A 15,079-nucleotide genomic window follows, 5' to 3' on the forward strand; every position below is an offset into this window, starting at 1 on the left:
ATGAACTTCTGGAATACGGTACTGAACACACTTTCGGGCGTCACTAACACAATGTCGGCCCCGTTGGCAATCCGTGAACTCAACCACTCAACATACTCCAACCCCAACTCCTGATATCGCCGTTTCATATCTCTTCGTAACGCGATCAACGGCACCACCACCACGGTCGTGCCTCCACGGCCAACGCCATACCATACGGGCAACATGAAAATTAATGTTTTACCACCACCGGTCCCTATAAACATTATCACGCGCGGATTACCTCGCATCACGGCTTGAATAGTATCTCACTATACGCCACGAAATTGACGGCCCTGACCTATCATCTTCTCCAACGCCATCTGAATGTTGACTTGCCGTAAATACTACTATTGTCGAAACCGTCCCGCCTCGGCTTCTTTCTTAAACGGTTCACGTCCACCGCGACATTATTGTCAACTATCCTCCTAACTGGACGCGAACCCCAAAAATCAATACTATGATACACTAACTCGTCGAAACTTCTCGCGCTTGTTGGCTACTTCACCGTCCCGCTTACTGATGCCTCGCGCGTAAATCAACTACGCGATATGGCTAATATGTCCGGCGGATTGATTAATGATGTCGTCTTCATCTTCGTTGATCTCGCCCTATTCGTCCTTAGGGTCATACTCAAACCCGGACTTAGTCTGTAAATATCGCCGACTAATGCTAATGCCCAAATGACGATATATTTGGATATTCAACGCGTAGCCCAAGTGGACTATACTGACTCGCTTCAAACTCTCCCGTAATTGACTAGGGGTGAATGTGTGTCCGCTAGGACTCTAGCGCGGCCAAATAAAACTCGTTTGACTCTCATAGTGATATATCTCGGCTTTAATGCGTTAGCGTAATAGTAATACTAACCATATCTATAATACATCCAGTTCCCCTACCTCGCGTGGCATATACTGATGAATGATCTTCACGTCACTACTCATACTGTACCCTTTATGGTACCAGGTGGCGGTAAACACCAATCCACCCTCAATACCGATATTACGATATCCACCGTAGCTGGTATTGCTATGACAAATGCTCAACAACTCGGGTACCTATCGGGGTCCTCCTCCAACGAACTACTTCAATAATAACAACCCTTCTCGGACGGTATCTTCCTCACCTAACCATCTCTATACCTCTTCGACATTCTACCGCATATCGTCTCTATCCTACAAAAATTAATATTAACTACTCTTCATTAATCGATCGAATAACCACTATTCACTATTCACGGGCCACGGGTTCCGACGATCCTGCATAAAATTCCAACCGGGTTGTGCGTTGGCGGGATCGTCACGTAATTCATCCCATAGAATAATGGGTAATTTATGCTCTTAGTGGGGACTAATGTCTAATACGCGGCGTAATAACCGCTTATAGGTGTCATATACGATTTGGTGCACCATCCCGCGAAACTAGCTTATGGTGAACTGGATATCTTTATATATGATTTGATCACTATGCTAATCGATAAAACCAGGTGCCGTACCACTAAACTGAATCTTCATACCGTATGTACGTAAATCTAACATCTATTCTATGGGACCGTGGCTAATACGTAACATGAATTGGTCCACTATGTGCTGAACTACGTCGATATATCCCACTTGCTTGGGTTCTGGACTAAATGGATAGTCGTGCTCGTCGTGACTATAACTATTATCTTCACCATCATTCGTGCTGGGGGTTGAATCGTCGCTGTCGCTATCGCTATAGGCGCTGTCAGGGTCTAGGGTGGTTTCTTGGAACGCATGCTAAATCATCATCAACCGGGCAATTTTAATCACACTGGATAAAATGGGCGGATATATATTATATCCTTTCTATCTATACGCATCGACACCTAATACGGCTAATGCGCACACTAATACGTATTCGTATTCATATTGGTGGGCTTTCTGGCATAATAACGAAATGTAAAACGCTAAATATGCTCGCTGGGTACCCTCTAACGGGATAAATCCTTAGGGACACTATAGTTCTATATCATCCTCGCCATCACTACTCCTCTCATCCAGCGATTCGACCTCAATGTCACTCATATGCTCACTAGCTACTGCGGCAACGTGCTCACCCTCCTCATACTGTAACTTACTCCTCTCGACCTCCTACTAGGCCTCCTGCATCAATTGCTGAAACGCGTACTGCTAATGATGCTTCAATGTATATTTGGGACTCTTCTATGAATATGACCGCTATGTGCGAACGAAAAACATGATAATCTACTACCAATGTCGACCTTTGTCCTAAATCTCTTCCGGATTTTGGTATCCTTTCAATAGCACGAATCGACTTTAATCTTCTTCAGTCCGCATCACCTCCTTACGTATAAATACTCCGGCATGCGCCCTGACGGTGACTTAATATTGTCGCATCATCTTGTCCATCGCTTACTATATCACTTAACTGATAGGTTCTGGATCCATCTCTAGCGTGGCGATACTCTATAATAACTCATCACGGTCCAATTTGCGTAAATACTGGGCCTACCCGGTTCGTTCTAACCATGGGCTGGGCTCGTTATACGCTCCTTCGTTAATGGTACGCCGTTCACGGTCCTGGATCTTTTCCATCCTTTACTACAACATCTGTCGTACTCGTTCGACCTTACTAGGTGATAGTAATAATAGCTTCGGGGCGGCTTCTTCGGCCCGCTCCGGGGCGTAGACCTTAAAATACTAGGACCCTCGACCACGGGGGAATACCCGCTAGTAATATACCGATTTCTACGGCCGGGCGTAGGGATAGCCTCCTCGACCGGCACACGGCGCACCGGTATGGCCTCGCTGACCGGGATGACATCGTGCCCAATAAACCTTCATAGTCGCCTCGCCGCGATATACATATCGACATTACTTAGTCGGACTACCGCATAATAACCCGTCCGTATGGACATCCAACTGGGGAACGGGGTCTTGAATCCTCTGGTGGATCGTATACACGACGTCACGATTCTATAGTAAATCGGGCTACTGGAAAACTTGATTCTGGATATACCGGGCATCTAACGGGCTTAATCGATACTGTCGTCGCTGTAAATGACTGGCAATCTACTCTGGCCATACGGCATATCGACATTGACAGTAAATGGGGAGTTGGATGCGGTACGAGTACTGAAATACTTCGTCGACCTAGATGGGTTCGTCCTTAACTAATGCCGTCATCGTCATCGAATAACTAATGATATTGATGAACGCGAATTTAATGGTGACTAGCAAACTATCACACTTTAACTCAAAGTCCTCGTATCCATTATCTATATTGCATTCATCCCATCCATTCTGCTAGATTCACCCGTAGCTCCTAACTCTACTAATTTCGCTTACCTTACCCAGTTCGGACTCGACCCTAGCTGTTCTTCAACCCTAACCCTAAGAGCCCCTTTTCTCAACCTTCCCGTGGAAATTTTGATGTTCCTCCCATACAAAATGGTCGATTTTCCATCCACGATTCCACCCGTCCACGAAGTGCAATCGTGGTGCAAATCGCGTAAGTTATAAACTACGGGCCTCTATTATAACATACTCCAAATGTAGAACCGTAATCGCCCGAGAACTAATCATTAGTCTGAAGAGAAGTCAATCATTATCCTGAAATTAACCCGCTAAGACTAGGGTTAGGGTCTCCATACATTTTGTATGGGGAGCAATCATTAGTCTGGGTAGGATAATGAACCACATTTTGGATAGGCTACGGAAATCTTTAAGTCCCGGAGCCATACTCTATTAAACGATCCCGTTCTAGATAGCTTCTAGGTAGTTGACTTATAGGAAGTACTAGAGAAGCTATTAACGCCCTCTACTATTAAGTTATACGTAAGTCTCCGCGTACAGGGCAAGACTATTAAGTTTAGCTAGGCGAGAGGTAGTAGGATAACCCTAGGTGAGGGTAGAGGAGGTCTATTTATAAATCATAGGTAAGATCACCTAATCGATCTAGTAGGTTATATCGCTCTAGCTAAGATAATTATTAGGCCCGGATAGCGTATATAAATAGGAGGGGAAGAAGACTAGGAGCTAAGCATCTTTAAAATGACTAATGTAGCCAAACTTATAATAAACTACTTTATAAAGTCGTACTTTACGCACACTATACTAAGTTAGGACTAGAAGGGAAATATAGAGGTCAGCTTATAGATTAGTGATGATATAAGGGCTAAGAGTGAACTTAATACTATATTTCGTAAAGGCGAGGCTAGTAGGAAACTCTATTATACTATCAAAATTAAAGATTACTACTAGATTAAGATAAGGTCCTAGAGACTTAGACGTAGGAAGGTAGACATGGATTTTTTCATCTGGTGTCTCTAAACATATTCCTAGAAATTACGCCTTCTAACCTTAGACTTCTTAGTAATCGAATATTATATTAGATAAAGAGAATGTCGTATAACTAAGTATATTAGGTATAGTAGTAAGAAATTCATTAACCGTATTTAGTAGTATATAGTAGGCGGACCTATGGGGATATTACTAAGCTATTTTAAGATACTTATTATCACTACATCCATAGAAATGTAGGAGCTCCTTGGCCATCCATTACGCAATATTAACCTCTTCTTCACTATTATCGTCCGTATCTTAACTATTCCTATCTTCACTATTTACTTCTTAGTTATCTCTATCTTAGTTCTCTTCGTCCTAGTTATTCTCGTCTATGGCCCGGCTAATACTATAGATATCGATATATTCAAAGGCTACTAGATCTTACGTCTCCACTTCTAGTATTATAATATCTTCTCATGGATTTAGTAGCTCATCCTAAGGAATTCCCTTAGAAGGCTCATTAACTATCGTCTGTATCTAGTGATTTAAGGGCGACGGCGCTCTCAAGGAAGATAGCCGGAAGAGTTAGCGTAAGGGAATTATAGTAGACCTAAGGGACTAAGCGACTTAAAGTAATAAGTAAAATAGAGAGAGAGAGTTGACGTAGGGTGACGGAGATCGAGAGGGTTCCGGAGCTATATTATTAAATAAGCGGGAAAGGTAGAGGTTTTCAAGGGGTAGGAGTAGGTTATTATCGTAATAATCAAGAGTATCGTCCGGTTCGAAGGGAGAATCCTAGGTTAATTAGTTAATAAGTTAAGGCTATTAATAAAGCTAATATAGTAAGAGAACGGCCTAAAGAGAAAGAAAGTAAATTAGTTATCCTCTAAGATAGAGGATAATCTAAGGAAATATAAAAATAGCTCATTATCTCCTAGTTAGCGTTAGTCAGTATAGAGAGGTCTTCTACTTAGATGCCCTGAAGAGAGTTAGTCAACTATAATAGTCCTTCAACTTTAGCTTATGTTAGAATACTATAAGGGTTATGAATAATCTAAAGTTTATTTTCCCTTAGGAGTAGAGGCACTTCGGGTTCTTCACGTTTTTTCTCGCGCTAACGCTGAGTCTTTACTACACGGCTAGCTTAAAGCGCTTTATTGTCCTAATACTTCTGAGGCCGGCCACCTTTATTCTTCGCCATACTACTCGCTATACTATAGGAAATATAAGACTAAATACGTTACGAGGATAGAAGAAAGGTAGTGACTAAAACCTCGAAGAGGCCTAGTGTTAAGTAGGTTAGGACTTTTCCTAATTAAGGTTTTAGTCATAATACTTAGTAGGAACATTAACTAACTACGAAATGCGGCCTACTTTACTACTCACTAACGATACTATATTATAGGAAAATTACTATTTAACTATTGAGAGCTTATTATGGGCCTCTAAATTATCTACATTCAAACTTTTATCTGATAAACTAGGGTGGTGGTGGAGTAATTCTTAACCATAACTGAGGCCTGACCCGAAGGCTCATTATAGAGAAATACTATAAATATAATGTTAAAAAGATAGTTAATACGTTAAGTCTTCTCACTAGGTATTTATCTAGGAGGTATATATCTACCTATCTATATATAGCTAAAAAAGGAGTCGCTATATATCTAGAAGGACTAGAAAGAATCGTAGCCTAATATAAGGATCTAATAAAGAGCCTAATATAACTAATTAAGCGATAGGAGGAAGAACTTAAGACTTAAAGTTACTAGATCTTACTTAGATATCCTAACTATAAGACTATTAACGTCTTAAATAGAGCTCTTTAGAGTATACTCTAGAGTTCTAGTCGTAATAGATAGGTTAGTAGTTCCTTTATTAATACTAGGATCGCTATCTCTCGAAAAGAATCTTATATAAAGTACTCTATTATCTCGAGTTTAGCGTTTCTTTTTTAGATTAATTAATACTAATAAGTAAATAATCTAGTAGATTTTAAGGCTTATAGAGACATTAATAATCTCTCTAGGCGACTTATTATTATTAATAATAACTTAGTAAGCGCTAGAAACTACTAGCTTATCTTCATAGCGGATAGGATAATATAGTTATACTTTATTATTAACTCTTAATTTAGTTAGTTAAGTAATAATAAGTTAACGTTAGATATTTTCGTTTAGTAATTAAAGGAGCGTATTTTTAGTATCTTATTATAAAATATTAAGTTAATATCTAACTATTAATAAGATAAAAGTAACTATAGACTTTAGGTAGTTAAGAACGCTCTTACGGTTATTAACGCTAATACTTATAAGAAGGTGCGTTTATAGACTACGTTATTTACTATTTAGGTTAATATTAAAGATTACTTCCTAATCTCTTTAAAGATCTACTAGATAGTTAAGCGCTACCTAAAGTAAAGTAGGTAGGCGTTAGCTCTCGTAAATATAAGCTTAAAGGAATTAAATTCGAGATAGTTAGATAATTTTATAGAGACTTTAAAGGGTATAAAGAAGAATTAATAATTCTAGGAGAGCTAGTAAAGATAGTTAGGAGACTTAAGTAAGGTTATTAAGAAAGTGAGTGATAATAGGAGAGATATAATAGGAAAGGTTTAGAGAGAACTTAAGATATAAGATAAGTAAGTAAGGTGATTAGTTAACTTTTAGCTATATATTATATAGGTAAACGTTACTACTCTCTAATTAGTTAGTTTAAGGGTACTACTTTAGCTTAGTAGTCTTTTCTTTTGTTATTTACCTAGGTAGATAGAGAGATAATAATATAATTAATCAACTACTTGATAAGATATAAACGCGCCTATTACCTACCGCCGTATAAGTTGGCGCCTATGGCTAGAAGCCTCGCCCTAGTTCAATACTAGTAACTTACTAACTAGTTATCTATTCTAAAATCAGGAACTTACTATAGTTATAGATTAAAAGTCTTATAGGACTTATAGGTCCCTCTAGTACTTCCTTAAGACGTTAGAATATATATATTACTTAATAAGATTAAACTCCCCCTCTAATCCTTCTAGTTACTCCTTCACTAGTTACTCTAGTTCCTATATAGTCTTAGTAAGGATCTCTTCTAATATAGTCTAACTTAGTAGATATAATATAAGAAAGTTTAATATAACTTATAAAACTAGAAGAAGAATACTCTATTATTAGGAGTATAGAATAAGTAGACTAAATAAAAGCTAACTTAATTAATATCTTAGGTATAGCGAAGTGACTATAGTTATAGATAATAATCTCTAGACCTAAGTTACTAACTTTAACGATCTCCCTTAACCTAAGTATAAAGAAGCTAAAGATTTTGGGACTTTTCTATAGGATTAAGGTAGAATAGTAGCTTATAAGTTAAAAAATATATATTATTAGTCCTTTTAGTACCGTCCCTCTATTAAAATCTCTTAGAAGCGATATACTTAAGAACTTACTAAATCTAATTCTAAACTCTAGAAGTTCTATTATATTTATATAAGAGTTAATTTAAAAATATATTAAGTAAATAAATTATAACTAGAATAAGTTATTAGTTAATTACGAAGATATTTAGAAATACTATAAATATAGCGTTAAAAAGATAGTTAATATATTAAGTCTTCTCATTAGGTATATACTTAGGAAGTATATATCTACTTATCTATATATAGCTAAAAAAGGAGTCGCTATATATCTAGAAGGACTAGAAAGAATTATAGCTTAATACGAAGATCTAATAAAGAGTCTAATATAACTAATTAAGTGATAGGAGGAAGAACTTAAGACTTAAAGTTACTAGATCTTATCTAGATATCCTAACTATAAGACTACTAACGTCTTAAATAGAGCTCTTTAGAGTACGCTCTAAAGTTCTAGCTATAATAGATAGATTAGTAGTTCCTTTATTAATACTAGGATTACTATCTCTTAAAAAGAATCTTATATAAAGTACTTTATTATCTTAAGTTTAGCGTTTCTCTTTTAGATTAATTAATACTAATAAGTAAATAATCTAGTAGATTTTAAGGCTTAGGGAGACGTTAATAATCTCTCTAGGCGACTTATTATTATTAATAATAACTTAGTAGGCGCTAAAAACTACTAGCTTATCTTTATAGTAGATAGGATAATATAGTCGTACTCTATTATTAACTCTTAATTTAGTTAATTAAGCGATAATAAGTTAGCGTTAGATATTTTCGTTTAGTAATTAAAGGAGCGTATTTTCAGTATCCCGCCGTAAAATATTAAGTTAATATCTAACTACTAATAAGATAAAAGTAGCTATAAGCTTTAGGTAGTTAAGAACGCTCTTATAGTTATTAACGCTAATATCTACGAGAAGGTGCGTTTATAGACTACATTATTTATTATTTAGGTTAATATCGAAGATCGCTTCCTAATCTCTTTAAAGATCTACTAGATAGTTAAGCACTACCTAAAGTAAAGTAGGTAGGCGTTAACTCTTATAAATATAAGCTTAAAGGAATTAGATTTAAGATAGCTAGATAATTTTACGGAGACTTTAAAGGGTATAAAGAAGAATTAATAATTCTAGGAGGGCTAATAAAGCTAGTTAGAAGACTTAAGTAAGGTTATTAAGAAAGTGAGTGATAATAAGAGGGATATAATAGGAAAGGTTTAGAGAGGACTTAAGATATAAAGTAAGCGAGTAAGGTGATTAGTTAACTTTTAGCTATATATTATATAGGTAAACGTTACTACTCTCTAATTAGCTAGTTTAAGGGTACTACTTTAGCTTAGTAGTCTTTTCTTTTATTATTCGCCTAGGTAGATAGATAGATAATAACACAATTAATCAACTGCTTAATAAGATGTGAACGCGCCTATTACCTACCGCCGTACGAGTTGGCGCCTATGGCTAGAAGCCACACCCCAGTTCAATATATCTAAACTTAAGGTATAACTTTCCTCCTTCTACTCTAACTTTATAAGTTTAGCGTTAATTTCTTTAAAAATTTATATATAGATAGAAGTTAATATTCCTAATTAAATAGGCTAAAAAGATTAACTTCGAAAATTTCTAGTTCGTGAGATATAAGCGATTTTATAATAGAGAGTATTTCTCCTCTAGGGTTAACCCTATAATTAATAGATTACGCTAATACTTAGAAATCTAACTATATACACTCGTAAAATATATCTTAACCCTAATAATACTCGAAAAAACGATCGAATTTTACGGTAGGTACTAAGAGATATTCGACTTTAAATTTCCTTAGTACCTATCGTATAAAAAATCTTGGTATCCTTCGATGGGTACCATTGAGCACATTAGTAGGCAATAAAGTTGTATAGAGCGAGAGCAACTGACTGCTTTCCTGTGTTCTTCGGCTCTTTCTCCGGTGATCAGTCGGGTTTTCTTCCTCGCCCTTGTTTCGGGCTGAATAGTTCCGTTTACCTGTGGTCATTCAGTTAGGTTGAATTCCAAATGATGAAAGGTGTTTCCTACGACTCGAACGATCAAGCTTGGCCTGCTGGCGGCCAGCTTTGTCGTGATATTTTTGCGCTCCGCCTGTGTCCTGTTTTGCAATACTGGCTGCCATATCTATTGGGATGAGTGGAATGGAGGACAAGTCCACCATGTATAGCACACACAGAAAACTGAAACTGAACAAGCCTGGTCGCAGGCTGCTCTTGAAAGCTGCGGAGAACCAACGATCTGCTTTCAGCTGCCGACACGTTGAAACTCACGAGCACCTAAAAGCTTGGCGGCCACGAAGCAGCCAATCATGACTGGGAACAGGCCTAGCCGCTGGCTGCTACGTCATGGGGATTTTTTGGCGTCTCTTCTTGGTCCATGAAACTGCTTCAAAACATGTGATTGCAAATGACTCAATTCGCCATAAGCCTTGTTGCAACCATTCCATCCACACGGTGTGAGAGTGCTGCACAGCCGTATTGCAGGGCAGACAGAATGTCGGTTGATCCCAAGGGCTCACCTATCATCACGATGAAGATCCTGTTGTCGCGATCCTGGAGCAATTTGGAAGCCAAAGGTACCGGCTAGGATTGGTTTTGAGACGAAATGTGCTCGTTTCTCTCCATACCACGGTCGATAGGTACTGGTTAGGATCTCGTTGGCAGCATCGATCCAGAGCTTATTTGTTGCCAAATCGACACATCCGTCGGAAACACCCAAAAGGCCAGTTGCACGACGAGTGGTTGTGGGAAAGAAGCCTGATTCATCGGGGATGTCTGTCTCAAACACTGGTTTCAGCTCTTTGCGGATGCGAGTGACGATGTCCTTATCGGCGAGGCCAGTAATCACAACACCGCCATCTCGACGGATGAGTTCGACGACTTTGGCACAGGTGGTGGATGGATCATCAACTGCCAAACGTTTAAGCTGCGGGTGGTTGGAAGTGGTACGAAGCTTCTGTGCCGGACAGGACGCCTGTTGAGTGATGGTAGTGATGGCTGCCATTGCAGCTCCAAATCTTAGACAGGTTCCAACCTGGTTTTCTCCCCGTCCGATTCTAACCTGTTGTGTTACAGACTGCGTCGTGAGCAGAGTTATTTATCTACACAATATGTTTCATTATACCTACAACGACGGAGCCGTCAGGTGCAGCCGCTCTTCTCCTACCTTCACTACGTATGGGATTGCTTAGGGACTTCCCCCATTTTGACCCAGCCGTTCTCAGCAATTTCGATACTATTCAGACTTTCTGCGATCTAGTTAAAATCCATCGAATGCGCACGGGAGCTCAGACGCCATGTCCGCCAATTTGGCTGGCTGAAGGTTCACACCAACACGACTGGCTATCGCATTTCTCACTCGAACCCTACACATTGGGCAAGGACTGCGGAGAAAGCCTACCCAGAGGCTCGTTATCTTTAGTTCCTTATTCACTTCGACACGCTGCCATGGGGGTCTAGGCACGGGCTAGAACGCCGCGACCCAATAGCAGAAGTGGAGTGTTTTTCGCCCTCCCAAAACCCCCTTCGAAGCGGTAAAGCCTGTAAGCAGGGTTGCTCTATTCTGCGGCGACCCAAACATCCAGCATACTGATCCTTCGAATTATCTGTTTTGTGATTTGTTAGCTTGCGCCAATGTCCTCGTCAAAACCTAGGCGTCGGGACGGAAGAGACTCTACCATAATCAGCTTCACTCCTGATCTCTGGGCGGCAGCTTATCATGCTTTCTTAACATGTTTGCGCAGTCTGGTTGGCCACTTAGAACAAAAATAATCGGAGGGTGGCTGCGGTGAGCACTGGCCGCTCGAATGGCGGATCAAGCCATGGTTTGCCCAGTACGCAGTATATATGCTACCATGATATTCCCGTAAAGTTTGAAGCATTAGCCACTTCGACAACGATCAATCTTTATCTGTTGATCATTCGAGCCTGAGTGTGACCAGAAATCATAACGCCAGCTTCGTGACCTTCCTATCTCGCCACCATAAAATGGACCGCGAAGACGTCTCCCCCCCTAAAACGCAGCGTATAGAGGACAATAGGGGAAAGAATATCTTCCTGGCTCCTCAACACACTATAGATCTAAATCAATCGCTGGTGCGCTCTTTCCTTTCTGTGATCATTCGCTCCCCTGTTGACGGATACATGCCATAGAACTGTTCTGCCTCACGAAAAGCTCTGCACATGACCCCTCTTTCGCTATATACTCTACTGGTCTTTGCCATGTGAGTCGTCCATCATCTACGATAGTGCTCATGCGAGAGTTGTGCTTGAAATGTTCTTCGGGATTTTCAGTGAAATTTACCAAGATGATTCTCCAGTCTCAAGGGACATTGCATCGCATTTATAAGCGTTGGTTTCATGGCATGCCGGTACCGGTTAAGGCACCATTCCCCCAACTAATCTTACAGGGGTCGGCACTGACTCTGGCCAATTCTAACGCTTGCTCCACTGCTCATAAGGTTTTCTATATAATGCTCCTGACATACTAGATCACTTCAGGATATTACTTCTTCATCCATACAGTGATATTTCTATGTTTAGATGCCTCAGAAACAGTCCTATCCGATATGATGGCTACATTTAATGACCAACAGCACCCCATTCTGCGCCATCCACCGCTGTCTCAACTCGTCTCCTTCTACGACATCACTACGTTGATCTGGCTTCAGCCATGCTCTTTGCTTTCTCCTATCTCCATATTATGAGCGACAAGGGCAGTGGCCATCACATGCCTTCGACATCACCCAACTGCTACCGGCTCCATCCTGATCCGATACCTCTCGGCACATTGACTTGCCTTCATCAGTCGGTCACGTTGTCGGGGCTGACCGCATGTAGGTCGTACTGTTGCTATGGACGAAAAACATCCAGAGAGCCGCGCTAAAGAGACAACGATCCAGGCTTGGCATTGAACAGATCCAGATTTTGCAGCTGCTGGACGTCCTGTTTCAGGAAGAAGTCATATTAGTGAAGAAATGATGAGATGAGGATATGTAACTCAACTATGTCGACGTGGTCACCTGGGGATAAAGTCTCGAGCCAGAGAACCATCTTGTCTACCCACCAGAAAAGTCGGAAAGAGGATCAATATCTATCTAGTCCTCAGGCTTCAATCCAAACTGCATTAGATTCCGGACTATCTGTCTCCACAGAATTTCCTGCCATCGGATGACCAGGGAGAGATGACTGTTTCCAAGCCACCGAGACCTCTACCGCCGCCTTGAAACTTGGAGCTTTGCTTATGTTAAGACAGAAACACAATGCCTCAGGAATTTTGGACCATTCGCTCGAGACGCCTCAGGAGGCCATCAGGCTCTGCAACTCCTTGACTAGCGATGGCATTGGCACGATCCTGCTTGTCGGCAACTGCGTAGATGCGCAGTTCGTCAGCATTCCCAGATGGCCGGAAGTGAGCGACATCTCCATTGCTAAAGATCATGCGGACTCCATCAGTGTAGTTCAGGCGGGCGATTGTGCCGAAGCCGGCCTCGGAGCTAAACACAGACTGGAGGCGTTGACGCATCTGGTCGAGGTGCTCAGCTTGTGGTTTTGTGGCTTGCATAATGGCTCTATTGGAATCGTAGATGAGCAGCCGATTTTGATTGTCGGGGTCAAAGGAGATCTCCTGCATTCCGGGAAGAGGAGGGGAAAATTTCTCTATAATCCTCATGCTCGTCGATCGAGGAAACTTCCGAATCAATGATGCCTTGCTGAACCGCTGAGGCAGCGTCGAGAAAAGTTCTGAGAGTGTGATCTGGCGTTGATGCGCGGCGAATAAAGCACACAGGAGTGGCAGCACTGCGTCTCTTGTCGGGAGCGCAGCGAGCGTTTTGCCATTGCGGTTAACATCAGAGCCAGTCAAGAACCCGCCGTTGGCTTCCCATCCGCAGACTCGAGAACGACCGTTTTGAGTGGAGTGTTGCATGCCGGCGATCACATAAGGGCTTCCAATTTTGGTTTTCGCCTCAGTGACATTGGCTAGTAGACCACGGTCAATAGCATCATTGGTACTGATCGGAACAACAATGGAGTCGGCACCCAGAAACTCGGCGACAATCATACCGAGCAAGTCGCCCCCAAAGAAACGAAGCTTGTCTCCTGCCGGAGCCATAATGAGTGGGCGATCGCTGTCTCCATCCGTGGAAACAACGGCGTCAAAGGATCCACCAGCATTGTCGTACAGACTTTTGACTGTGTCAAACTGGGGCTTGTCAATAGCTTCTGTGTCAATTGGAACAAACGTATCGCTTCTTCCAGCGGCAGTGACCTTGGCTCCAAGCAATTGAAGGATTTCAACGAGAATATCGCGACCGACGGCGGAGTGTTGGTACACGAGGAGCTTCATCCCGGAGAGCGTCTCGCCCTTGAAGAAATCGAGGTAGCGTTGGATATAAGTAGTTTTGCCTTCGGGTATGGCCAATGGAAGGTCACCTGACACTTGACGAAACGCGCCCTGGTGATCGAAGATAGACTCTGTGTACGGTTGGTCAAGAAGTTCCTCACGAGTGATCTTGACCGCTTCATTGATTGGCAGCTCGTTCTTCTTCAAGAGCTCACCCTTGGAGGTGTTGAGTTTGTACCCATTGCGGTCAAAAGGGATATGGCTGCCAGTGACCATGATGCTTCCCTTACCATGCTTTAAAGCATAGTATGTAAGAGCAGGGGTTGGGATCGCGCCAAGATTGATAGGTAGCATATCACTGTCCCTTAAAGCTTGTTCCACAGCCTGACAAAGTGCGCCCCGCTGGTTCTCAACGTAAGCCGTCGAGCTCGGGCGAAGGTCATGAGCATAGTAGAAGTCGTCACCAGCTTGAATTCCGCCATCGCTGAGAGGCAGAGATTTCAGATAACGGATTTCGGCGACGACATTGGTATATATCTCGAGCTGGGTCAAATGTATTACTTCGCCCCGGCGACCACTTGTGCCGAATTTCAAGGGCTGAGGTTGGTAGCTGAGTCGCGTGCGGAGGGTATCAGTACTAGACATATTCGTGGAAGTTCAAGTGCTGCTGTCACTCCGGTAGATGATACAACCGTTATAGTCGATACCACAGCTACTTGATTGTGACAGTAAAATTGGAAGCCAGTGACAGACGTCAAGGATTGGATGAGGCCTCGGCGGGATAGGTGTGAAGAATAGTATGATCCGTCCGCTGATAGAACTCCTTGTTAACAATGATAGATGGAAAGTTGATATCCGAATTATTGAGAGAATAATTAAGCGGGGACTTTGCCGATGGTATTGAGTGTTCAGAACAAGTTGCAGTATCAGAAGATCCTTCCACCTTGTGGAGTAGAGATTGAGAGGCCAGGCTGTTCATCGTCCTCATTGGGAAATCAACCCGCTCAGGGGTG

The 15,079-nt window shown here is 41.4% G+C and overlaps 3 protein-coding genes across 3 annotated transcripts; 1 reads left to right on the top strand and 2 right to left on the bottom strand.

Moving 5' to 3' along the window:
• Positions 1–3,452: 3,452 nt before the first annotated feature.
• PV07_04621 (uncharacterized protein) lies at positions 3,453–3,632 on the top strand (the record flags this gene model as incomplete). The annotated part of the gene is made up of 2 exons (XM_016391444.1): positions 3,453–3,513; positions 3,598–3,632. The coding sequence occupies 2 exons, from the start codon at positions 3,453–3,455 to the stop codon at positions 3,630–3,632; spliced, it is 96 nt and encodes a 31-aa protein (XP_016248963.1).
• Positions 3,633–10,238: 6,606 nt separating this feature from the next.
• PV07_04622 (uncharacterized protein) lies at positions 10,239–10,727 on the bottom strand (the record flags this gene model as incomplete). The annotated part of the gene is made up of 1 exon (XM_016391445.1): positions 10,239–10,727. The coding sequence occupies one exon, from the start codon at positions 10,725–10,727 to the stop codon at positions 10,239–10,241; it is 489 nt and encodes a 162-aa protein (XP_016248964.1).
• A 1,943-nt stretch (positions 10,728–12,670) lies between these two features.
• On the bottom strand, positions 12,671–14,963 carry PV07_04623 (uncharacterized protein). The gene has a single exon (XM_016391446.1). It carries the CDS (start codon positions 14,709–14,711, stop codon positions 12,990–12,992), a length of 1,722 nt encoding a protein of 573 aa, XP_016248965.1. The 5' UTR covers positions 14,712–14,963; the 3' UTR covers positions 12,671–12,989.
• Positions 14,964–15,079: the final 116 nt, after the last annotated feature.

The sequence above is a fragment of the Cladophialophora immunda genome (assembly GCF_000835495.1).
Source record: "Cladophialophora immunda strain CBS 83496 unplaced genomic scaffold supercont1.3, whole genome shotgun sequence".
In the NCBI taxonomy this organism is placed as follows: Eukaryota; Fungi; Ascomycota; class Eurotiomycetes; order Chaetothyriales; family Herpotrichiellaceae; genus Cladophialophora; species Cladophialophora immunda.